This window comes from Callionymus lyra, chromosome 1 (assembly GCF_982586985.1).
Source record: "Callionymus lyra chromosome 1, fCalLyr1.hap1.1, whole genome shotgun sequence".
NCBI lineage: Eukaryota > Metazoa > Chordata > Actinopteri > Syngnathiformes > Callionymidae > Callionymus > Callionymus lyra.
This window is the reverse complement of record NC_141818.1, coordinates 27,572,768-27,598,967: the sequence shown is the minus strand read 5'-3', so window position 1 is coordinate 27,598,967 and position 26,200 is coordinate 27,572,768. Positions and strand designations below refer to the sequence as shown.

At 39.6% G+C, this 26,200-nt stretch overlaps 2 protein-coding genes across 6 annotated transcripts; both read left to right on the top strand.

Moving 5' to 3' along the window:
- The first annotated feature begins 924 nt into the window (after positions 1–924).
- LOC148088703 (serine hydrolase-like protein) lies at positions 925–4,983 on the top strand. Of its 3 annotated transcripts, none has more exons than XM_087813012.1 (12): positions 925–1,289; positions 1,603–1,740; positions 2,470–2,583; positions 2,686–2,727; positions 2,831–2,850; positions 2,909–2,983; positions 4,071–4,174; positions 4,250–4,308; positions 4,390–4,424; positions 4,491–4,567; positions 4,640–4,721; positions 4,790–4,983. In XM_087813012.1, exons 1-12 carry the CDS (start codon positions 1,184–1,186, stop codon positions 4,916–4,918), a joined length of 981 nt encoding a protein of 326 aa, XP_087669138.1. In that variant the 5' UTR covers positions 925–1,183; the 3' UTR covers positions 4,919–4,983. The 3 variants fall into 3 exon arrangements, with proteins under 3 accessions (XP_087669138.1, XP_087669055.1, XP_087668971.1); XM_087812929.1 differs by having other exon boundaries at positions 4,250–4,329; XM_087812845.1 differs by having other exon boundaries at positions 4,250–4,424.
- A 5,210-nt stretch (positions 4,984–10,193) lies between these two features.
- septin3 (septin 3) lies at positions 10,194–22,599 on the top strand. 3 transcript variants are annotated; one of them, XM_087798928.1, is made up of 11 exons: positions 10,194–10,219; positions 11,434–11,585; positions 14,668–15,003; positions 15,181–15,309; positions 18,191–18,272; positions 18,349–18,486; positions 18,980–19,097; positions 19,169–19,264; positions 20,388–20,484; positions 20,554–20,605; positions 21,171–22,599. In XM_087798928.1, exons 2-11 carry the CDS (start codon positions 11,567–11,569, stop codon positions 21,298–21,300), a joined length of 1,197 nt encoding a protein of 398 aa, XP_087655054.1. In that variant the 5' UTR covers positions 10,194–10,219; positions 11,434–11,566; the 3' UTR covers positions 21,301–22,599. The 3 variants fall into 3 exon arrangements, with proteins under 3 accessions (XP_087655054.1, XP_087655046.1, XP_087655061.1); XM_087798920.1 differs by lacking the exon at positions 10,194–10,219 and having other exon boundaries at positions 10,328–11,585; XM_087798935.1 differs by lacking the exons at positions 10,194–10,219; positions 11,434–11,585 and adding an exon at positions 13,176–13,572.
- The last annotated feature ends 3,601 nt before the right edge of the window (positions 22,600–26,200 follow it).

Sequence of the window (26,200 nt, the reverse complement as noted above, 5' to 3'; positions counted from 1 at the left end):
CTTTTAATTTTTTTTTCATATTTCCTCAAGTCAGTAAAAAAAAAAAATAAACTTGCATTTCTAGCAAACACCCACATTTAGAAGACATGATAATAGAATACACTTTTGTCAATAACACAGTCAACACCTGGACTAGTAGTAGTCAATAAAGTTTTACCTTACCTTACCTTACCTTACAGAACCATGAAACATCATTTAATGTTCTTTCTGTCAAACCTTTGTGTGCTTAATTCTAAATCCGGAAAAAGTCTAAATTGTAAAATAAAGTAAGCTCTTTTTGTATTCATTATTGAACATGTTAAATCTTTTTTAAAATCGTATTTACTTTTTTCTATTTGGTCTCTCGGACATACATGACAAGTACACCGACCTCTTCAGCCAGTATTCATCATGTATCACTGTTTCCTACATTATAAGTGATTGTTAGTAAATGGTTCAATCATACGTTATGACGCTTTAGTGATGAACAAGAGCCACCCTAACACAGCAAGAAAACAGAAGGAACAATAAAACACGGGGGCGTTTTAATTGATTCAGGTACTCACCCATGCGATCATGTAGACAGCAAAAATAATTCCAAACTTCAGTAAACTTCACATCACCAGATTTTTTTTATGTTGCAGTGATATCAGTTGTAATCAAGCGTTAGGCAATATGGAATATATTATTAGGGGACAGTTACAGGAAAATAAGACTAAGATAATGTTTTTTTTTAATATAATTCCATAATATTATCATTATGTTATATTATTAAGTTATATAATAATTTAGTTTATACAACAGTATATAATTAAATAAACAATGGTTGAATAGTAATTTAACAATAAGACGAGATTTGTGATCCTATGAATATTTGATGGTCTTCTCCATCGTGACGTCAAAATATGGCGGCGGTTGGCGCATGCGTACAAAGACAGTTGACTTCTTACATTTTATTTTCATATATAATGTTGGTAAGATAAGTGAGTGGATTACGCGGTTACTCACAGTCACCGCTGGAAGAACAACTATTGACATAGAGCGCAGAAGGAGAACTGAGAAGGAACAAACGAAGTTTGAAGTTAGTTGTAAACATTAGCTCAGCAACGACAAACAAGACTCAGGACTCAAGACTCAGGTCAAACTTACCTGGACTCTGGGTTGAGTTCGCAGCGGTCACGTGTGCGTTACGTGGTAGTATAGAATGAAAACACTGCTTTTCAATTTAGGAAAGTTTGTTTTCGCAAAGAACAAGGTTATGGCAGCGAAGTTGACTTCATCCTCCAGCCCCACCAGACTTCCAAAAAAAGGTAATTAAATCTTTATTAAACTGTCTTATATCTTAAACTGCGTTTATTCTGAATAGTTGACGAATAAGTAAAGATCATACTTAAACTAACGATCTTGCGACATTCGTTCGGTAACTAAAATGAAAATAATACATTTGTGGTGTGTTGTGTTGTGCTCTAGTATTTTCACCCTGTCTTTAATACCACGCAGTTTGTAGTTTAGTCAGGTTTATGTGCTCTCTAAGTTGAGCAACATTTACAATGTGTTTTGAAGTCACAGCTATGTTCACTTCTGTCTGGAGTCTCAAACTGTTGGTTCTTTCTTCATGTCCAGAGATCTCTGTGAATGTCACGTGGGGAGAGATCAGAGGTCAACAGTGGGGCTCTGACGACGGTCACCCTGTGGTCTGCCTACATGGCTGGTCTGATAACTGCGGCACCTTCAAGAACCTCATCCCTCTTCTGCCTCAAGGTAACTGTTTGCATGAAGAAATAGAAATCATATGATGTTAGTGAGTTTCTTACCATGACAGTGAGGTTTTTTTATTTTTTATAATGATGAACAATAAACCTTCACGCGTTCACTTTTAGATTTCATTGTTTGAGACGGATGCTATTAGGGTGTTTTTTTAGATGGTGTGATTTGAATCAATATCTTAAGTATATCTAATGATTTGTACATGGTTTAAATGGGATGTTAAACAACACTGCTCTACATGCACGGAATTGAAGTTTAAATCACGTTTTAAATTAAAAAATATTCAACACAAACACTTTTTGTCGTCGATTTTTATCGTCATTATAACTGCACCGCACACATTGCGCCAAATAACTCTCCACACTTGTGCAGTTGATTCTGATTTGTCTGATTTATTTGTTTAGGCCGCCTTTTCTTGATTTTCTGGAACTCCTGTTGTGTTATCAGTTTTATCTTGATCTTTGAAATATATACTTTATTGAATATTGTTTTGATTGTTTAAGCACTTTGTGACCCTGGTCTAGAAAAGCACTATACAAATAAAAATGACTTTCCTACTTACTTTTGGTACCAAGTTAGACGGTTGTAAAATTGACACATGCCGTCAATTGCCAATAAAGTTTAGGTGTGGATTCCAGTGACAGACTCGAATGTAATAAATATGTAATAAATATGTAAAATGTAATAGACACAATAAATGTGATCACTAACCCCACTTGTCAGGCTGCAGGTATCTGGCTCTGGATATGGCCGGTCACGGTCACTCGTCTCATCGTCCTCCAGGAGAATTTTACACCTTTCCTGCCTACGTTGCCGACGTGCGCCGGGTCATAGAGTGTGAGTGTGAAGCTCCTCACTCACTTGTTGTCGTGGAGATGTTGAAGTGTTGTGTAAAGTGAGAGTGCTGTTTGATGATCTGTGAAATGAACCTCTGTGCAGCTCTCCAGTTGAACAAGTTTACCATCATAGGTCACAGCATGGGTGAGTGGAAAACATCTGCATCTGCTTAATGTATTTGTGTGATTATACTTTTCCTCCTTCATCTTTTACCAACACGAGGATAAAAGTGTCATCTTGTCTGCAGGAGCCAACATCGCAGCCATGGTAAACAGCCTGATCACTACGACACTAGTGCGAGAGCTGACACGGTTGTTCTCCACAGTTCTGCTCCTTGTACCCTGAGAAGGTGGACGGACTTGTGTTTCTAGACTCGTATGGGTTCTTCCCGACACATTTAGTAAGTCATCAACAAGCACTCAAGAAATTATCTGTTTTTCGTTTCAATAATTTTGTTTTTCATCAATAAGAACCGATTTCCTAAACACTTTTGGAAACATATCAGTGCCAACAGAATGTTGACTGGTTGAATTTAACCTTTTTAAATGTTGAAACTGGCGTTTTGTTTTTCTAAGCAATCATTTTTAAATAATTGACTATAATCTGAATAAGCTGCAGAAAATTATGACTATTCATTTTTTTTATAGCCTTTTAAATTCTATCTACAAATGTTGTTGTGCTAGTGCCACCAGACAATACTGTTGCTTTTCAGTCCACCATGGTGAATTAAGGCACCAGTGCTTGTTCGTGTTTACGTGATCGTCTGTGTGTCACATGATTGGCTGAAAGTTGAATCAAGTAGCTGGATACTCTTTTGGTATTGTCTGGTAGTACTATTATACCAACATTTCAAAAAATTAATTTGAAGGCTACGAAAAATTCCAATTATTCAGAAAATTTAATTTTGAATAATTGGAATTAGAATAGGAAACAAAAATATACCTTTTGATATGCAAATAATTGAATTAAATTATTCAAAATTAATAAGAAAATGCTTAAAAACATTGCAATACGAAATTCAAAATTTCATTTGAAATGTTGGATTCAGCCATTCTGATACACTGATCCACAGACCTAAGAGCCCGAGCCGAGGTGTAAGGCTGGATCAGAAAATAAAATGTTACAATAGTCTAAACAAGAAGACACAAATGCATGGATTATAAACTCCAGATTGTGTTGTGACAACATTTTCCTAAATTTACAGATTTTTCTCAGTTGAAGGAAACCGTAAAGAACAACAACAAAGAAAATGATACAAAGATTATCCTTTTCTGTGTGTTATTTTTCCTTGATCTACAGCATACAAATGCTTTTGACACTATAAAACAGTTTTTAATGCCTGAGGTGAATAAATCCACAAATGCCTTAATGATGTCACCACTAGCATAGAGAGGGTCTCACTCCTTTAATCACTCTTCAAATTCTGAATTATTTCTTGCAACAATGACAACTTCACAACTAATTCATATTTGTTTTTATTCCTGCAGAAAGAAATCCCTGACATGATGCGAGGTGGCATAGACGAGATCATTCAGTATGAGAAAAAGGGAGACAACAAAAGGCTTTACACGTTAAAGACGGCAGCTGAGAGGTTTGCTGCGTTACTTATATTCCAACAATATTTTTGTGTTGTTAGTTAAACTGTTTTTTTTCAATGCACCTTCAGGCTGCAGGCTGCAAATCCAAGCCTGTCAAAAGAGTCTGTGGAGATCTTGTTAGAGCGAGGTCTGGCTCAGGCGGATGGGGGTGAGTCGTTGTCTCCAGCAAATGTAATCTCACTCCGACGGTTTGTCTGCTCTGTTGTAGGATTTCACTTCACCAGAGACATACGAGTGAACTTTGTGAGTGTCCTCTGACCCCGTTACATCCAGAGATACTTCTCTTTCAACACTTGTGTCCTTTCACAGAAAAATATAGCTCGAGTTAGCCTGGAGCTGACTCTTGAGATGCAGGCCAGAATAAAGTCTCCAGTGCTGATTGTTTTGTGAGTCTGTAGCTGCTGACCTTTGATAAGCACTTCATGAATCCATGTTCTAACTCGCTGTTGTCGTTCCAGGGCAAACGAAGGCTTGGAAGTCTCTTTCAAAACTAATGTGGAAGACTTCACTTCACTCATCACCTACTACGAAGAAAGAAATGTATGCAGGACATAAATTCTTAGTAATTCATTAGTTTTTCTCAAAACATGTTTTTTTTCCCATTTCAGAACCAGGTCGTGAGATTGCCAGGTGACCATCACATCCACCTAAACCAACCACAAGTTGTGGCTTCATATGTGTGCGACTTCCTTCTGAACAAAGTCCTGCCAAAACAGTTGGACCAGATTAGCGAGTAAATGATCAAAAGAGATCTCATGACTTTTTTCTTTTCTTCAATTTAATAAACAAAATATGTCCAGGACACGTTTTAAATCTTCTTTAATCACATGAGGTGAGGTCACAAGGCACTTTTAAAGCTAATTCAGTGGAGAAACGGAAATCATACACAAACATATCTTTTAGTAACTGGTGCCTCCCTGAACTGTTAAAAGGAGAAATGGTTTTCCTCAAAGACATGGTGGCTCTGGTGCAATCATGACGCCCACTGTGAAGCTGTCCACACTGAGGATTTTGACCTGATGCCTGGCATCTGCCTGAATAAGAAATGAAAGTCAAACATTGTGCAACATTGTCATTGTCATTATGTAGGCCATCAACTCTGTGTACTCTCCTATTGTCTTCAGACCAAAGATAGTGAATGATCTGATGAGAAGTGCAGCCGTTTGTCAGTGAAAGTTGCCGCTCTCCCTCTTTGACTGTGACAAAAACACTTTGTCGTCAGGGTGAGTGAAATGCAGTGGAATTGTCAGCCAGCGACATAGCCCCACCTTTTTGGACCCCTTCACCACCCCAAAACAAGGATTATAGTTATATAAGTTTCCCTCCCACTCCTTCCATCCTCGCAGCTATCGTCGAGGGGTTGTCATGGCAACCTCAACCCCTCCTTTCAACGTCAGAGCCAAGAGCTGGAGGATGAAGCCGCATGCAGCTTCTGTCTCTCGTGTCTCTCAGAGAGCACCTGTGATTTTTGGGAACCTCAAGCTGTGGGAGCACCGGAAATCTTCATTTGAATCCTGACTGCTGAGTGACACATCCCGCCACACACACACCTTCTGCACAGGTGAGCTCAGGCTCTTTGTTTACTAACACTGACGCCTAAAAAAAGCCACATTTGGGTCATCTAATGATATAAATGGCAGGAGCTCTGAATAACAAGCAGATCAGTGCTGAGGGGAACTTTGTTGTTAACAGAACAAACTTTACTCAGGCTTCCCTCCATGATTATTCTTTCATAATAGCTGTGTGATCATTAGAAACGAGGCGGAGCCGCTGCTAAAATAGAATAAATAAATAAATGATTAAAGAAATTATTATTTCATTTTGAGTAGTTTAAAGCAGCAGTATGTAACATTTTAACAATATTTTTTCATAGTTTCTGTAATAACTGTTCAATGTTGAGTAATAATGACTCGGGAGAACTTTAGCTAATATTTTAAGGATGTTGTTCACTTATTAACTTTCTCTCGACGACCTGCCTGGAGAGTCTGTGAGTGTCACGTGACCGCCAAACTGCTTTACAGCAGGGGATCAGACACAGTGTTTTCATATGAAGTACGGAAATCATTTAGCAAAAGACCAGTAGATAAAAGCAGGAACCCAGTTTAAATCTTAAACCTGCTTAAATGTAATAAGCTTGTTTATTTTTTTATTTTTATTGATTGATTGATACAGATGCATTTTTGGGGACAGTTAAGTGGTCATAGCAGTTCCCAAAAAAAGATTAAGCATACATGAAGATGAATTAAAACATGCCGTGCACATATTTACAATGAGGAAAGCCAAAAAAAAAAGTACAATTTACCCGTGCCACTGTCAACACTGGGGGATTTAGCGATAGTCTACAACCCTTAGTCAACATGAGGGTGTGTAGTAAATGTGCAGAATTCAATTCCAAATTCATTCACACCGACATGCCTTCCAAAGATCAAGCCGGGTCAGGGGACTCGGATGTAGGCTCATCTATCTTTAGGGTCGGGTGGCCTTGGTGGCTGGGATGAATGAGGTCCGCCCAGATCTGCTCAAGGCTTTAAATGTTGTCTGGCTCTCGTGGCCATGGTCATCAGGGGCAGTACCTTTCGATTGGCAGCCCTCTTTTTAAAAAGGGGGATCGGAGGGTGTGATATTCTGTCTATTCTGGGGTCCTGGAAAGGAGAGTATGTTGAATGATAGTGTGAGAAGCACAGTCTTCCTGGAGCTGCTCAGAGTAGACCTGTCGCTTGCGTTGTGTGGAGTTTATAGAGGTGACTTAGGCATCGGATTAGGATGCCTCCAGGACACCTCGCTGCACAGGTAATAGGGCACCAGTAGGACACAACAGGATAGACCCAGGAAACGCTTGAGAGACTATGTCTCTAAGCTGGTCTGGACTCCCCGCTGAAGCTGCTGACTTACAACCTGAACCCGGATAAGCAGCAGAATAAAAAGACGAGACATAATCTGCAAATAATGACCTATAATAAGATCATTAATATGACTTTATCAAAGATAACGTTTCTGCAATTGTAAAGTTTGTAAACAGGTGATCCACATTCCCTTCCCTCCTGCTTCTGTTTCCTGTGTCCTCTGCAGCAGCGATGTCGTGGTTGTTTTTGGACTGGTTCGTGCCCCTCTACCTGCTGGTGTCTGTTTTGGTGCTGGCAGGCTTCGGGGCATGCTTGTACTTCCTGGAGCCTGGACTACAGGATGCCCACAAGTGGAGCGGCAAGACTGCGCGGCACCACCCACTAATCACCAGCATGAACTGCGCAGATGAGGATGGTGACGCTTTGATATGATGGACCAAATGGACTAATGTTTTGAAAAACATCACATAATATTTCACCTGTCAATCAGATGTTATGGCAGCATGTGAAACATAAAAAATGGAAATGAAAGATAACCTACACATGGACCAAATTTAACTCTTTCTATTGTTTTAATGAGAATATGTTGTTAATGCTCAGACAATGATTTAAATTAAACTGTTTGACCTTCGAACATCTGTCTGGTATCATTAATGGTGTCCACAGAGGGTGGAACAGTGAAGCTACAGTGTGCAGGAATTGGGAGAATGGCACTTCTGCTCCCACCACCTCCTACATTCCCAGTCTCTGCTGCTCCTTGTCTCACTCTCACCAGAACCAGAGACATCACAGCAGGTCAGTCAACTTTTCCTCGTTTTATTAACTGTAAAAAATAATAGATTTATTACGCTGATTCATGGGGACACATGGCTGGGAAAGTTCAAAACTAAAATAAACTAAAAAGTTATATTTAAAAAATGATTTTCTTAATCATGATGTATTCACATCAGGTGTAAAGATGGATCCTTATATTGTGTTTTTAAACCCACAAATTGCATCTGATTACTAAACATAAATGAGATTGTGTATATATAAATCAACAGGCTGATGAAGACCGGCACAACAACGATGAATGTTTTTGACCAGCCTATCGTCCTGAGAACATCATCGAGCAAAGAGAAGGATCGTCCACAAGGCACTTTTTCATTCGCCTATTCTCTGACATCACCTACGATCAAGAAGAAAACAATTCCTCAACAGCCGCTTGATGAAAAAACTCTGAGCTCAGGACCAGAACAAAAAACTCAGTAAGTTGAGCAAAAAGAGGTAGTGACAGAAAATAGCTTTATTTATTCTTTATACTAATGATTATCTTAATGTGGTAACATTTTTCAGTTTCACTCTTACTCACAATCATCTAAAAGCTGGAACAAACATTTCAGACAGATGAAGGAGGGTCAAGCACAATTCACACAAATAGCGGAGTCAGAAAAGTAAGAGCTGAAGATGTTTAGTTCTTTATTTGGAGAGGTTTGGAGACCACATTAGATTCAGATGGTTGGAGAAGAGATAGTGGAGCACCTGAAGAAGAACGTTGAAAATGAAAATAGCAGGTAAAGAGGAAGAGACAGACAAACCCAGGTTGAAAGAAATACTCGAATGTAGGTTTCGGAGAAACCTCTGCTGATACTACTACTTATATCTTAAATCTAAAAATGAAGATGATAATTCACTGCTGCTGTTTTTTATGACTTCCTCTTTGTCACTTCAGATCATCTGTCGCAGATCATACTTATTTGGATAAACCAGCCGTCTGGATTCAGTCTGGTGACACCTGGCAGAGGAACATTTCAGAGAGATCCACACTGCCACGTGCTAAACCCAAGTCAGAGACCTCGCCTTTTGTCTATTCCTCTTTTGTTCCTGAGCCAAGCTCAATGAGTCCGACTACCAAACACTCCTCCCGCTCGCTTCTGAGACGCCCATCAACATTTTTGCACAAGCTGTATTTATCTCCGACTGTGACATCCATAATGACTTGTCGGACGCAGGAGAAGAGTTCGTATGGTTCAGACACCCAGCCACCTTCCGGCTCAAAGAAAACTCTGAAGATTGAGCAAAATTCCAGAAAACGTGACTGCAAGGTCCAAACCCAAGAGCAGAATTTTGCTCCTCAATGCCCTGCCAGTGAAGAAGAAGGTCTGAAAGACAAAGTCATACCTAACCAACAAAGATTTCGACAAAGACACATAGATGTCGCAGCCACCTCATGTCCAACATTAAGACCTCCACAAATCGATGGAGTTACTGATAAGGAAGCAGGTTCGTCTGTGAACCAGTCGACAAACTTTAGACAAGAAGAGAGAAGAAGTTCTTCAGCAATTACTTCTCAGATGACTCGCTCGCTATGTTGGCCAAGTGTAGAAGCCAGGAGACATCACTTTGACCGTAGCAAGACAATAGAAGATTTGTCAACCAGAAAGAAGTCGGAAGAGTCTGGAGCACTCTTTAAATGGACTCCTCATCATGGTAGACAAAGTCCAGATAACAACCAGAAGCCTGTGTCGTGGTCAGCACCTCAGAGTCGGAGCGCACAGACTCGATTTAGAGACACAGATCAGTGTCTTGGCAAAACAAATCAATCTAAAGACACAAATCAAGGTGTATACAAAACAAATCGATCCAGGACATATTGTGAGGAACATCTCAAGTTAAGGAACCCACCATTGGACTCACTAAAACACCTTACATCTCCAAGTTTTTTTAAGCCAGACATCAAATATCACCTGGATGACCTTGTTGCTCCATTGGACCATCACTTTGTGTCAGTTAAACTGTTGGAACCATCATCAGAAAAGTGCAGTCCAAGCTGTTCTGTAAAAAAAAACAGCTTTGGCACAGTTTCAAAGGGGTCCTTCAACCCAGAGAGAGCAGAGATAACAGCACTTCCTGTCTCTGAGGATCCTTACTATGTCACCATGTCCTGCCCAGGATCAGAGTATGTGGGTGAGTCCATGTCGACAACACTAACAGATTCCGAGGCTCCACAGGAAGTACTTGAGAGTGTTAGCTTGGGTGCTAGTAGCTGTAAGTGACAGTGGGTGTTTAGGAACGATAGCAGGTTGTTGCTTATTATCAGCAGTGTAACAGATGTGCAGGGTAGACACGTGACAATATAAGTTTTTCATCAGTAATTAGTCCAGACACAGAACATGGAAGCATGACGAGAGTGAAGCGGGAGTTCAGAGATGAACTGTGAGTACTTAAATTATGTTTTTTTTGCAGCAAGACTGGATAATAGTTTGAAACTGTAGCCGAACACTGCTGGAGGGACGAATAATCTCCACCTCAATTAAACATGAAATCATGTTTAAAATCCTTTGAACTTGTTGATGGGGAAAAAAACGGAGCACAAAACATACATTGATCGGCTGGTGTGTCCCGATGTCAACGTGGTATGATATGACCAGTTAAGAAGTGTCCTTCTGGTGTATCATTTCTAATGTTGTCCTCTCAAGCGCTCCAGATGAAAACCATAATTATATTTCAAATCTCGTACTCTTGTTTTGGTGTATGAGTCTTTAAGACTAAACGGTGCATACAGGTAGGTCCCACTCCTGTGATCAACCATTTCTCTGGCATCACTATCTGCTACTCTTCTGTCACCCTGCCTACACTGTTTCTCCACCTCTCTTGACCTTGAATGACCCCAAATACAAAAACTCTTATCTCTTCACTACCTCATCTCCTTTTGATGCACATGACATCTCAGTTGCTTCTACTGACCTTCATTCTTCGCTTTTGCTTGGTCTCCTTCTTAACCCTCACTCACTCCAAATGACCACATCATCCAAGAACATCCTAGTCTACAAAGTCTCCTCTTACTATCCATGATTTATTTCTACTCCCCTCCCTCTGTCATTCCAGCAGCAAACCTCAACTCTACCTCCAATCGCCTATGTCTTCTGCGAAGCTGACAGCAATGCATTGTTGAGATTTTTCACTGACAAAATTGTATTGATCAAAGAAAAAATTCCTCCCCTTTTGTGTGGAACTCCTGCTGTCACTGAGCCTGTCTCTGGCTTGTGGTCCTTCTTTCACCCTGTAACTCTGGCTGATATTTCGGCACTGGTGAACAACATGCAACCCTCCTCTTGCACGTCCGACATCTTTCTCTCTGGCTTGTGGTCCTTCTTTCACCCTGTAACTCTGGCTGATATTTCGGCACTGGTGAACAACATGCAACCCTCCTCTTGCACGTCCGACATCTTTCTGTGTGGGCTCTTTATCAAAATGTTTGATGTAATTGGCCCCTGGGTTACGAAAATGGTAAACCTCTCCCTTTCCACAGGGTTTTTTCCCATTGCATTTAAACATGCCATTGTGGAGCATTTACTCAAAAAGCCAGACTTAGACCCGACTGACCCCAGTAATTTCAGGCCTATTTCTAAGCCCCCATTCTTGTCCAGGATCTTGGAGAAGGTGGTGTATGAGCAGCTGTCATTGTTCCTGGATCAGAGCGACATCCATGAGAAGTTTCAGTCTGGCTTCCACAAACATCACTCTACAGAGACAGCCTTACTGAAAGTGTCCATTGACATCATGATGTTTGCCGATTCAGGTAAATACACTGTTCTGGTTCTTTTGGATCTGTCCTCAGCCTTTGACACAGTTGATCACCAGATCCTGCTGAGAAGACTGAGGGATGAAGTGGGACTGTCTGGGTCTGTGTTAGAATGGTTCTCATCATACCTTCAAGAAACATCTTAAGACGTTTCTATTTGTTCAGGCTTTTCCTTGATTTTCTGGAACTCCTGTGTTGTTCTCAGTATTATCTTGATCTTTAAAGTATATACTTTTTTGAGTATTGTTTTGATTGTTTAAGCGCTTTGTGACCCTGGTCTAGAAAAGCGCAATATAAATAAATATTACTTACTTACTTACTTACTTACCTTTCTGGGCGCAGTTACAGTGTATCTGTCAATCAAATAAGGTCTGAATCAGCGGATATGTTATGTGGAGTCCCTCAAGGTTCTGTTCTGGGTCCTCTATTGTTTTTGTTGTACTTGATTCCCCTGGGTAAAATCATTCAGAGATTTCCTGATGTTTCTTACCACATTTTTGCTGATGACATCCAGCTTTACTGCTATTTTGATCCGAATGAGCCCCATAGACTGAAAAGCTTAGTCAATTGTTTGCTAGAAATCAAACAATGGCTGAGTGAAAACAATTTGCAGCTAAATGTGGACAAAACTGAAACTCTGGTTATTGCATCTAATTATAAGGTTCCAGGGTTGAGTCAGTACTTGGGTGACTTGGGTCAGTCTGTCAAACTGACAAAACTCTTTACTGGCTACAAGTGTCTTTCAGGATCAGTTTTAAAATTCTGGCTCTTACTTTCAGAGCTATTCAAGGTCAGGCTCCTCCTTAAAACACTGATCTTATCCAGCCTTACACCCCAGCTCGGGCTCTGAGGTCTGTGGATCAGAATCTACTGATGGTTCCTCGCACACGCTTGCGGACCAGAGGAGAGAAATCCTTCCTGGCTGTTGCTCCTAAGCTTTGGAACGATCTTCCTCTCTGACTCCTTCAAGAAACATCTTAAGAAATTTTTATTTGTGCAGGCTTTTTGCCCTGATTTTCTGGGACTCCTGTGTTTGTCTTGTTTGTCTTGTGTGTCTTGGCCTTTTAAAGTATGTATTTTAGCTGTATGTTGTTTTAGTTTGTTAAAGTGCTTTGTGACCCTGTTCTAGAAAGGCGCTTTACAAATAACCTTTACTTTACTTACTATCACACTTACCTCACACATCTTCCTCACCACCCTCACATGCTTCTTTTGACCTCCTCATACAGTCCAGTCTATCAAAATGAAGGTAAATAGCAGATATGTGGGACTTTGTCTTAGCCTTAATCTAGACATCTTCCTCCAGAACATGTTAAATTTAAATATCAGTGGTGGATTAATACAATTCCTGAAGGGAAATAAATACAAAATAGAATTGTTCGGCATGATTTTTCACCTCATGAGGGTAAAATAAATACAGCCAAAGGGTAACATGAGGCCTCTGGGTCGCACTTGGCCCCATCTTAGTAAGTAAGTAAGTAAGTAATTTTTATTTGTATAGCGCTTTTCCAGACCAGGGTCACAAAGCGCTTAAACAATCAAAACAATATTCAATAAAGTATATATTTTAAAGATCAAGATAAAACTGATAACACTACAGGAGTTCCAGAAAATCAAGGAAAAGCCTGAACAAATAGAAACGTCTTAAGATTAGTGATGATTGATTAAAAACATGTTATTGTTTTAAAAACAAAAATGCATTCAAGGGTGTCTAATATAAAATGCTGTTCGAAATGAACATACTGCCAGAGGATCTCAAAAACTCCAAACAAGGCGTTTTCAAATGCGCATGCGTACTGCATCTCTGGCTCCCCCTGTGTCGCCTTGGTAACGTTAAAGGGGTTTCTCGATCGGAAGAGAAACGAGTCGCTGAGACATCCGGAATAAGCACATTTGAACTTGTTTTCATTTCACACTGCAGCTTTTTCTGGAAGCATAACAGGCTACATTGACCGGTGAAGCAAGCACCTGTCTCACTCTGCAGGTTAGTGGACGTCCGTGGGTGTGACTTAGCAGCTAGCGGCTAAGGCGGCTAACTGGTAACGTTACTATCAAGCATGACATGGGGGAGACAATGGAGGGGACCTGGCCGCGAGGAAGGTAACAGATGGATCGCTTTCTGGTGCTTGAAACACATTACGAAATAAAATATGTGTGTGAGATCTGCTGGCCCAGATGAAGATTTGAAAAGCAGGTCAGAGCTTCTGCGGAGCATCTCGAGTGTGACACAGTTTCTGTTGCGAATCAATGTGACAGACTCTGACTCTCCGCGTCCATCCTCCTTCCTCCTCCGCTCACACTCCGCCTGACACTCCGCCTGACACTCTCGTCAGCTTCCAGGGACGATAAATACAGGCTTGTACGAGTTAGATTGGTAAACGCATCTGAAATTATATCAATATTTGGTTTGTCATTTTACATTAAGGAACCATGAAAGACACAGAGGGCCTTTCATTCAGATCAATGTTACTTCAACAAAAACACCACTTCCTTCATTTTTTTCCAAATCGAAATAATTGTTTAAAATGAATCATCATCATTTTTTAATATAAATTAAATGTGCTTATAATAGCTTCATGACATTGTCATAATATTCAACATCCCTGTTGTAAGAATGCAGTATAGTTTTAATTATAAGTGAACAACAGTGGAGTGTCCAAGTTACATACATGCATGCATTTTTCAGATATTATTTCTTTCTATCGCTTCTAGAATAAAAAAAAAAGAAGATCTCTATTCCTATTATTGTATTTTGATATTTGTTTAACTCAGGGTTTATAGCAGGCACAAAAGATCGTCATTCAGTCCCTTTGACAGTCAAATTTAATGATTTGTCTTCTCACAATCACACATGGTTGAATATTTCTTAATCCGAAATGTTTATTTAATGTCTTCTCAGATCAACACAATATTGTGAAACATATATAATAAACTAAACGCATTTGTGGCTCTGGGAACATTTTGTGCTTATGAAACATTTAGTATTGATGTACTAGGAGGTGGTCTCGACTGCTCCACTGACCCGCTTCTCAGAATGTGGCTTCAGTGTTACTGAAAAACATCTTGCTCTCATCCGCAGACATGTCAGACGTAGTTCCTCCAGAAGTAAGACCTAAGCCTGTCGTCCCTGCCAAGCCTCCAAATGTTGGCGCTCCATCACCTTCTGGCCACTTTCCACACCAGGGGCTTGGCATGGGGGGTGCTGGTGTCTCTGCCCCACCTCCGAGTGCCATCCCTGTGCCTATTGGGAGTCATGGTTCAGGTCACATGAGCAATCATGGTGGAATTCATGGTGGCTCCAACAGCACCAGTGGAGGATCCACCCTGCTGGGCTACATTGGTATTGACACCATCATTGAGCAGATGAGGAAGAAGACGATGAAGACTGGCTTTGACTTCAATATCATGGTCGTGGGTGGGTGTCACCTCACTTTCTGTCATATCATGAGATATTTTAAAATAGTTAGTGGCTACTAACAGGACAGCAAGATCATGATTAATCTCTTGTGTGTGTCCAATTTTTTTTTAAAATTTAGAACAGAATTAGGTTTTTGGGTTAAATAAAAACTCTAACCTCTCCACTCATCTGCAGGTCACAGCGGTCTAGGGAAGTCCACTCTGGTCAACACTTTGTTCAAGTCTCAGGTGAGCAGGAAGAGTGCAGGATGGGCCCGTGATGAAAAGATCCCCAAAACAGTGGAGATCAAATCTGTCTCTCACGGTGAGTTAAAGACATGTTCAACAATTATTTGACGCTTTTATCCCATGTAATTCGACAAGAATGAACATTTTATCTCGCACTTTGTAGCACTGCATAACCTTTAGAATATATGCGTTTTCATAGATATACCTAGAAACCGACACAGCAAGTGTCTTTATCCTTTGTAAACACTGCGTCACTGACAACATGGGTTTGACTTGTTACAAACAATTTAATTGTAAATGTATTGCTTTTATTCATCTTAACTTCACAAATCAACAAATGAGAGTCGCATGATTTTGACAGGTCGATGATAAAAGTGACCTTAAAGACACAAAAAACATCTGCCTGGCCGTTGCATAATGTTGTTCACTCTGTCATGAGATGATCTGCAGCAACACTGCCGCCGCTGCTTCAGTTTACATCATCATGTTTTCGCTGCCCGCGGTGGACACTGACCCTTAATTGATAATTCCGCCATTGGCAGCAGGACACGATAGAAGCAGAGCTCACAGCTGTTGGTCTACAGAGAAACCTGGGTGTTGTATTTGATAAAGACATGTCTCTTGTTCGACACTGCAGAAAACTAACCAGAAACTGTTTCCTTCAACTGAGAAAAATCTCTAAACTTAGGAAAATGTTGTCGGAACATGATCTGGAGCTTGTAATCCATGCGTTTGTTTCTTCTCGTCTGGACTATTGTAACAGTTTGTTTTCATGTCTTAACAAGAAGGAGCTGTCTCGTCTGCAGTTGATTCAGAACTCTGCAGCGAGAATTCTGACCCGCTCAAGTAGGAGAACTCACATTTCTCCGATCCTTAAAACTCTTCACTGGCTTCCAGTTTCTTTCAGGATCAACTTTAAAATTCTGGTTCTTACTTTCAGAGCTATTCATGGTCAGGCTCCTCCTTACATCACTGATCTGATCCAGCCTTACACCCCAGCTCGGGCTCTGAGGTCTGTGGATCAGAATCTACTTATGGTTCCACGCACACGGCTCAGGACCAGAGGAGAGAAATCTTTTCAGGCTGTTGCTCCTAAGCTTTGGAACGATCTTCCTCTCTCTTTGCGCTTGATGGAGTCTACTGACTCCTTTAAGAAACACCTTAAGACGTTTCTATTTGTTCAGGCTTTTCCTTGAATTTCTCGAACTCCTGTGTTGTTCTCAGTATTATCTTGATCTTTAAAGTATGTACTTTTTTGAGTATTGTTTTGATTGGCCTTTCTTGACAACAAAGAAGCAAAGCAGTTAGAATTTCATGTTTGAAAAGTGGTGAAAATCGAATAAGGATTGTAGATGTTACATGGACAATGGTCAGATTCCATGTGTTTCTTGTTTCATATTTTGTAAATATCCATTTTTTTTGTATGTCTGGTCACTTAAAATTCCTGGAAGTTGTAATAGATCTAATAGAGACTGACAGGATAAAGACTTTCCACTTTCACTGGTGCTTTATTGAAATCTGTTGATCTTTGTTGATCCTATGTTTTTTGACAACACCAATACAAAAACAACGTATTTATCAAGAAGCATTTAGGGGGATACAATGTAAACAATGATTTCAACTTAATCATGTTTTATGTTTGTGTTGAAAAAAGTTGCAATTGAGGTGTGAAGACTACACATGATATAATAAAAAGTATGGATGTGAGAAAATATCCATACACTGATAAATTGTGATATCGATTTTCCCTATACTGTATAGATATTCAACAGCACGTAATCTATTTACATTTTTTTATTATAGTTAATTTATGGTTTATATTCATATAGAGAGATCTGCTAATGGTTCCTCGCACACGTTGCTCCTAAGCTTTGGAACGATCTTCCTCTCCCTCTCCGTTTGATAGGGTCTACTGACTCCCTGACTCCCTGAGTCCCTGAGTCTATTAGTGTTGCATCTGGGAAGGAGCATTCGTGCTCCATCTGCTTCTCTGCTCACTGATGACAGTGTTCAGAGGATCCATGATGGACAGTAGTTTGTTCAGTGATCTCCTCTCAGCAACTGTCACCAGTGAGTCCAGCTTCATGCCAACCACAGAGCCAGCCCTTCTGATCAACCAGTCCAACCTGTTGACACTCCTCTTGGACACACAAGTCTGAAGTGTAGATGATGAAGAGGGGCCAGTACTGTCCCCTGAGGTGCTTCTGTACTGAACACCACATTGTCAGACATGATGGCTGGATCCAGGAGACCAGGCCAGGGTCCACATGCATCTGTGTCAATTTGTTCTGCTGCAGAGTGGGCTAGTTGATGTTAAAGGCACTAGAAAAGTCCAGGAACATGATCCTCACTGAGCCACTTCCATATTAAGTGTTTAAAATAAAGTGTAAAATAAAATGTCTCTATTTTAACTATTTTTTTATTCACAATTAACATGCAAATATCCATGGCGTTTATTTTGAGTTGAACTATGTCCTGAGCAGCTAAAGAAACTATGATATTCCCCGAGAGCCTGGCGATGCAACAATAGAGTCATATACTCAGAGATTACTAGAAATATATCCTTATCCCTACATTGCGCCTCTATCGTTATATGTATCCCATCGCCAGATTCTATGCACCCCGTAGCCAATAGTGTTCAAGGAAAAAGACTAACATCCTCACAATACACAGGCTATTCGTTGCCTGTGATATGAACTGCAAACTAAGCATGCCCTATTGATATCATGAGTGAACCGTTTTAGTAAGTGCAAACCATGAATCGGTGCTTGCAGTATGCAGAAACTGTCAAATTGTCATTGAAAATATGTGTAGTGAAATGTAAAACTCGCAAATTCATTTTTTGTTTGTGGTTCTACTTGATGTTTATTTTCAACTTGTTGAAACATGTTGATGTTGAAAGAGTCTCGAATAAGAGAGATTCTTGAATAAACCCATGTTTGTCAAATCATCTGCAGTCATTGAGGAGGGGGGAGTGAAGATGAAGCTGACAGTGGTCGACACTCCAGGTTTTGGGGACCAGATCAACAATGACAACTGGTAAGTGGTTTTTATGTGTCTAAAGTTACTCACTTTGTGTGCAGTTAGCCTAAGAGTGTAACTATCATTTGCACAGCTGGGAGCCCATTTCAAAGTACATCAATGAGCAGTTTGAGAAGTTTCTGAAGGAAGAAGTCAACATCACCAGGAAGAAGCGGATTCCTGACACACGAGTCCACTGCTGCCTGTACTTCATCCCTCCAACTGGACACTCGTGAGTCCATTCATCTGAGAACATTCAGACAGCACAGCAACAGATCAGTAGCTGAAGCAGATACTTGCTATGTACGCTCAGAAAGGTTTTTGCTGCTCTTCATAATTCTACATGGCTAGCTTGAACAAGGGTCCCTGAAACTGCCTCTAATAAAGACATGTGCCAATGAAAATATACATTATATATATAGTCAAGTAAAAATATAATATATACTGTATACAGTGGTATATCCATCAATAGAATCAATAAAGTAAATGCAAGTGAATGCAAATCTTTATCATTTACTGGCATGATTACATTGGATTTACTTGTTAAAAATTAAACATTTTGACATTTCACTCTTCTTAATCAGCTTTTTCACTCGTCATATTAAAGCTCTTTCTCTCTCCGGGTTTTATGAGATGTCACAACATCAACAATTGTTTAAAACATTCACTAATTCAATTGTATTTTTGTCTCTGATGCTGATTGTTGGATGTTCTTCTCTGAACAGGCTTCGGCAGCTGGACCTGGAGTTCATGAAGCGCTTGAGTCACGCAGTCAACATCATTCCGGTGATCGCAAAGTCAGATACCATGACTGGCGAGGAGAGGCAGGAGTTCAAACAGCGGGTGAGACACTGAATGGTGGAAACACTGCAGCAGAACAAGACCTGTTGCTGACTTTGTGTCCTGTGCTGCAGGTGAGGAAAGAGATGGAGATGGGTGGGATTGAGTTTTACCCTCAAAAAGAGTTTGATGAAGACATGGAGGATAAAAGTGACAATGACAAGATCAGGGTAAAAATCATGTGACATGCTTTGCTCAATCACATGTTCTTTTGTATGTTTTTTTTCTATGGCAGTTGGGTAAAAATCTTCTAAGCGGGGCTCTTTTTCTGTACATTTCCCTGCACACACCATTGAAATAATTGATCAAAATAGTCTGAACTTAGACAATATTAATGAAATGTAGAAAAAAACACTTTGAAAGACAATGATGAATAACAATGTTTATTGTGCTACTTGTTTGGATACAAATGAAAACACATTTTAATTAAACTGTGTCATGTTTCATACAGAACAAACCAATTATATAGTACAAGAAATAAAACACATTGGTGGGAGGACGGCGCCTCAGCGCCCTCTATGGGTCAGCCGACACTAATGTTTTCGATATGTTTGATCACTACAGTGTCGCAGATGCAAACATACTCACGGTCACTCTCTTCTCTACTTAATACACTACATCCACATTCTTTACTTACCTTAAAGTGATAGTTAACCCAAAATTTAAATAACACTCATTTTCTACTCACCCCATTATTTGGTTATAGGTTTATTTTGAGAGGAATCTGTATGCAATGTTTTATGCAATTTAAAAAAACAACAAAAAAAAGTCCATACTAACGTAGCGACCAGTGGTTATTTGACTTTGTTCAAAAGGAACCAGTTAGAAAGAACCAAATACCTCCATGGTGCTTGCCTGTCGTGTTTTGACGCCCTGATATCTGAAAAGTAATTTTATGTACACGTTATACTTAATGTATAATATATATTTTGAGCTGTTTTTTAGCAGAAGATCCCATATAATCAGCATAAATCTTGCTCCTGTGCACTGACACAATGTGTTACAATGAGGCAACGCTTGCAAACAGGAGCTGAGTCAGTGGGAGCTTCAGCTTAACATATATATTCATTGCCACCAGACGAGACCAAGATCACAGAATGATGATTATTCGAAAGAAACTTGGAATGAAGCGAAGGTGGCTGAGAAACATTATCATGATCAAACGACTGAATACATCCGTCATTAAACATGAACATTTTTTTTCCTTCTTTTAGGCATGTTAAGTTACTGCTGCTCTTGATTTACAAAATAAAAGTGTTGTATTGTATTGTCATTAACATTGTGTGTGTGCAGGAGGCCATGCCCTTCGCTGTGGTGGGAAGTGACAAAGAGTATCAAGTAAATGGAAAGAGGGTTTTGGGGAGGAAGACTGCGTGGGGAGTGGTAGAAGGTTGGTAATCTTTTGAGTGGATTTAAGCACAAGTTACAGATATGGCTCAACATATCTGCTCTTTTGCAGTTGAAAATCCAAATCATTGTGAGTTCGCACTCCTGAGAGATTTTCTTATCAGGTACAGTATGTTTAACGTGTGTGGTTATGTGTGTGTTAATGTGATTGTTCGTTTCCTCTTATTTCTTTATTTTTGTAAATTGCTATTGAAGAAACACAGAAAACTGCGGTTAAGTTACAGACTTATTTTACCTTTTAGGTGTTTTGTTCAATCTTTTGTGTAAATGACAAGTTTGAGACAAATATTTTAACCGCACATTTTAAACGAGGAGCTGCTTGTTGAGTTGTACATGGTAAACTGTCAAAGATTAATTGTTGTTAAACAGTCATGACTTCTCATGAGTAGAACTAAATATTTCAATCAGAGTTTTGTACAAACAGACACATACTTATTCAGAGGTCCATCAGTATATAATTCCAGAGGTCCAAGATACATTTTAAGCACACTTAAATCAACACATTAGTTGCCCTTTAAACAAAGGTACATAAAACACTGTTGTTAACCTGCTAATTCTGCATGAATCTCTTGGATTGTTTTTCTAAAAGATTACATTCATTCTTAATCTGTATTTTCCTTCTCAAGCTTCAGTTAAGTGACTGACTACTCCAACCTTCTATTTCTTCAGGTCTCACCTGCAGGACTTGAAGGAGGTCACTCACAACATCCACTACGAAACCTACCGTGCAAAAAGACTGAATGATAACGGAGGTCTGCACCCCATTTCCTCCGGTGAAACACAAGAGAGCAACCTGTGAGTCGGGAAAGTGCTGCAGAATCTAAAAAATGGATCTAAAGTACATCAATGTCCCCATCATATCAGCATACAACACGAGAAACAATATTTATTTGTTCAGGGTCAAGTGCCATATCCTGCTTGAAACCTCGTCTTATGTCTTTTATGAGGTTCAACTGTTTACAGCTGTCAACTTCATAGTCTGGGTTGAAAGGTCAAACACCATTTAGACAAAACTCTGAAAAATTCACAAATTATTTGATTTTAATGCCACTGTTTTAAGAGCTGTTGCAGTGCATTCCGAGGCTTAGCATATGCATGTTCCCAGATATCTTGTGATTATAATATGGGTAATTTATAATTTCCTTTCACTCTGAAAATTATTTTATTTTATTTTTTGGTCACAACAACTTTTAATAATTTTATCTAAAATATATTTCTTGCCACATCCAGAAGTTCCGTTGAAGTACTTCAAGTACTCTATTATTCTTATTATAACTTCAACAGACGTGTTTTTTCGTCTTGTTGTTCAAAGTTGAAACAGCAACTCATGGTTAGTTTGATTAAAGGTGGTCAAAACTAATTTGGTGGTAAAAACTTTCAGCCCAGTCTGTAAAGAACTACAGACATCTATATTATATCAGTTGCATCAGTTAGAATGAGCCTGAAGAGCATCATGATCTTAAATTGTATCTGTACAGAAAAGACAAGTGTCCACCTTTTTAAGAGAAACGTGCATTGTTGAGGGTTGAAATCGAAGACGGTGCCAAATGAGGCGATGCTAGTGTCGTTGTTTCCCTACAGACCTGCGGTCGCAACATACTCTGATTCACACCTCCTGCAGGTTCACACACTCGTGAATAAAGCAGTTAGACGTTTACGTGCTCAGCAGGGGGTGCTCGTGATAACTCAACTCAATTCAATTTAATTCAAAGTGTCAAATCCTATCAGTGTTAGTTTGTCATCCTAGTGGACATTATGTGCAATTATTTCATGTGATTGTGAGATTTACCACTAGGTGGAAGCACAAAACTGAATATATTTTGGATCAAGTCCAGTACACTGTTCATCTACGAGCCAACGTTTCGAAATTTATACGATAATCCTAATAAAGTTGTGATCCTTTTTAATTGGGCCCTCTAATCCTGCTGTTGTTTGAGTGTGTCACCTGTTAATGCATTACATATACCAGTCATACACCTGTCATGCTACAATATGAAGTTGTTTATATTTTAACGTTTTATATTATTTAATGTTGTTGGAAGTTGATGAAAAGTTTTTGTCATGTGGGTCAAAATAAAACCAAAATAATATTTATCGGCTTTGGCTGCCTTTGTTACATTTGTTATCAGGATGGTCCATCCAAGTGTTTCGCTTTATTTTTCTAGATTTTTCAAACATCCATGCTTCAATAAAAAAAAAATCTTCTCAATGCAACCAACACACAGACTTCATCAGTTCCACGACTGACTTGGAACATTTATTTTGCAAGACGACAAATTGTTACCCAGACCCACAACAAGCACATCATGGTGGGTAGAGCAGCAACTCGCACCAAGAGCGCTCATGGTGTGAAGGACAGTGCACAGCATTTGGTGAACAATCATTGATGCATTTAAAAGGCAATTTAAGGGTTGATTTAAAATTAATCTTGGAACTCTATTGCACTCATCAATATGTGTCCGTTTGTACAAAACTCTCTTTTAATTGAAACATTTACATTATGAAATGTTCTTAAGCCCCGCCCACTGAAAGCACTTGTATATAAAATCTTGTTTACCTCAACCACTACTTCTCTATTCTGTGATTGGTTAAGCATTGGGGTTTGTCATCAATCCCTGTAGTCGGGACAAGGGACTTGTTGTATAAACAAAGAGGGGTTCGAAAGGGGTTGTGATTTAAGCTGGCTAAATGAGGAGCAGAGCCCATTATAATGCCCCACATATTAATTTTTTACACTCTCAACATCAATAATCTAATCTAATTTGATCCAGCAGGCCACATAAAATGACTCAGTGGCCTGGATTTGGCCCCTGGGCCATGAGTGAGATCCCTGTGCTCTTAAGTATTTGTGTAGTTATTATTTAAGTTAAGTGTGGCTGGTAGTAACCCACAGCGCCTCTATTGCTTTGTTGAATGTGCTTTGTAGTCTTCTAGTTCATCACAAGAGCACTAAAATGCCTCACACAGTGGCCGTCATATGAACTACATCATCTTTGGCTCTGTCGAGACACCTTTTTGGAACTGTGTGTCTGTGTAGACAGGCCTGGCACCATTTGTTTGAACAGACTTGTCGCCACCTAATGGACATTAGTTGACGGGTCAGTTGTTTTTGACCAATGTGCAGCAACTTTTAAACATGAAACAGGAGGAGAGACGAACGGTGTATCAAATATATATTTTTTTCCTTTTCCTTTCTAGTTTGTTTTAGTTGTTTTTCATTCTGAAAACAAATGTAATGTTTCACCTCCTGGAGAGTGGTTGGCACTTTTATGTGGCAGGTATCTACATAGACAATGTCCTTTAGTTGTGTTTTCATGTTTGTCAAAAATCTTTAAAGAACAACTTATGTGAACTCTCCTGACTCTCTTTTACTCACATGTTTCAAATGATGAGATCTTCCTATTCAAGATACAGTAAGTCCTTCATCATGATGATGCTCCATTTTGAGGTAATTACTTTATAAATTTCTCCCCCGTCTGAAATCTCGCCGAACGAGAGTTACAAGAGCATGGCCCATGGTGACATTATATTGGGCTTCACTTTAACTTAGAAATCTACTTACTCACTTCCCCAGCCCGCTGTAACCCGGACCGCAGTGCGGCATTTGACACTGTGGGCAACCAAATTCTTCCGCAAAGACTAGATAACCAAATAGGTGTAAATAGAACTGCTTTAAACTGGATTAAATATTATCGATCCGACAGAAAGCACTATGTACATGTCAACCACCTCTCATCGACACACACTAAGGTCAGCTATGGTGTCCCACAAGGTTCTGTTCTTGGTCCAATCCTATTCACAATCTATATAACTAATTTCCCGAAGGAGATCCTCAGAGGGATAAATAAAATGTAACTTTCTTTATTATTCCACTAGGCAACTTTATTAGAAGATACTCTATATAAACTTTCACTGTTATGCTGATGACACTCAAATGTATTTGTCAATAAAGCCAGATGAAAGAAATCGACTAACACAACTACAGTCCTGTATTATAGATATCTAGTCCTGGATGACACAAAACTTCCTTTTACTGAAGTCATACAAACGGAAGGTTCTACTTGTTGGTCCACAACAACTCAGACAATCCCCTAACCAATTATCTAGCATTTCAAAATGGACTTGCTTCTGCTGCTAGCACCACTGTAAAGAATATTGGTGTTTACTTCGATCAGGACTTATCATTTAACACACACACAAAACAAATGTCAAGGACGGCCTACCTTTACCTTCATGTATTTCCTTCCTTTAGACTCTGCTGAGAAGCTCATCCATCCTCAGAACTCTTCAGCTCATTCAGAACTCTGCAGCTCGTGTCCTGACTAAGACTAAAAGGCGCGAACACATTTCCCCTGTGCTGTCTTCTTTACATTGGCTTCTAGTAAAACTTAAATTACAATTTAAAATCCTTATTTTAACCTACAAAGCTTTACATGGCCTAGCACCAACATACACTAAAGATCTAATCCAAACGTATCAACCCTCTAGGACATTACGATCCTTAAACTCAGATCTATTAGTTATACCACAAATCTCTAAATGTAGATTTGGAGCCAGGGCCTTTAGTTTTCAAGCTCCTCTGCTGAGAAACCAACTGCTGGCTTCAGCCCAGAGGGCAGACACCCTCTCTATGTTTAAGAGTTATCTTAAAACTTTACTTTTTGATGATGCCTGTTATTACAACTGACTTAGGCCTGGAGATGCCCTTTTTGTTCTTCTTATGCTGCTATAGGCTTAGATTGTTGGAGGAGGAGATTTAGACACTGAGCTCTCTCTTTGTGTATCCTTCTTTTCTGCGTTATATTCAACACAAGCTCGAGGGCTCCACCTCCAGAGCTGCTGCTTGATCCAGGATCTCAACCATGTCAACGGATCCAGATTTCTCTCCATCACCCTCCCTGGACTCTGCTGCCCTACTCTATGCTCTGATATCTTTTCTCACTCTATCCTCACTCACTCTATTCTCCATTCATCTGTCTGCCCCCCCCCCTCCATATCCACCCTCCCAGCCGGTCGCAGCAGGAGGCCGTCAACACTGAGTCCGGTTCTGCTCGAGGACGTTTTTCCTTGCCACACTGTGATTCGCTCATTGTTGAGTTGCTGGGATTTGTTTTTCTTTTCTCCACTATAGCCTTACTTAAACAGTAAAGTGTCTTGAGATAACTGCGTTATGATAAGACACTTTCAATAAAATTGAATTGAATTAATTCAATTCAATTGTATCTTTCTCTAAACTTCCCCCAACTATGTGGAGGAGCAGTGGTTCTACTCTGGATCTCTGTCAGAAGACTACATCCCTCATCTCATCTTCAAGTCCAGTCATCCTGTGGAGAAAACAATTTAGCTTTAATCCTAAAATAAACATTTACAGCCGTAGGTCAGAGTAAAATGGTAAATTAATTAAGACCTTTGTCTTTTGGCTCAGCTCTTTCTTCATCAAGCACTTGCTACTGAACTTACTGCATTACATTTTAGCCAAAATAATATATTTCCATGTTGTCTTTAACAAGAAACATAAATCTGCCCTCTAATTTGATATTTCATCAGGTGGTTCAAACCACCATCACCATGAGAAGAACAGCAGAGACTATCTCCAGCTGCGTCAACATCTAAAATAAATTAAAACATTCATTCATTCATTAACAAGCCAACTTTCATTTTGGGCACCCTCACTAATATCACCACAATGCTTCATAATT

Excerpts from the sequence above, each read along its gene's own strand:
- LOC148088703 (XM_087812845.1), top strand. The coding sequence starts at position 1,184 with ATGAAAACACTGCTTTTCAATTTAGGAAAGTTTGTTTTCGCAAAGAAC. Across the intron at positions 2,851-2,908 it reads GAGCCAACATCGCAGCCATG|TTCTGCTCCTTGTACCCTGA; the intron begins GTAAACAGCCTG and ends TGTTCTCCACAG. Across the intron at positions 4,722-4,789 it reads CCTACTACGAAGAAAGAAAT|AACCAGGTCGTGAGATTGCC; the intron begins GTATGCAGGACA and ends TTCCCATTTCAG.
- septin3 (XM_087798920.1), top strand. The coding sequence starts at position 11,105 with ATGCAACCCTCCTCTTGCACGTCCGACATCTTTCTCTCTGGCTTGTGG. Across the intron at positions 18,273-18,348 it reads CAGATCAACAATGACAACTG|CTGGGAGCCCATTTCAAAGT; the intron begins GTAAGTGGTTTT and ends TCATTTGCACAG. Across the intron at positions 18,487-18,979 it reads ATCCCTCCAACTGGACACTC|GCTTCGGCAGCTGGACCTGG; the intron begins GTGAGTCCATTC and ends TTCTCTGAACAG.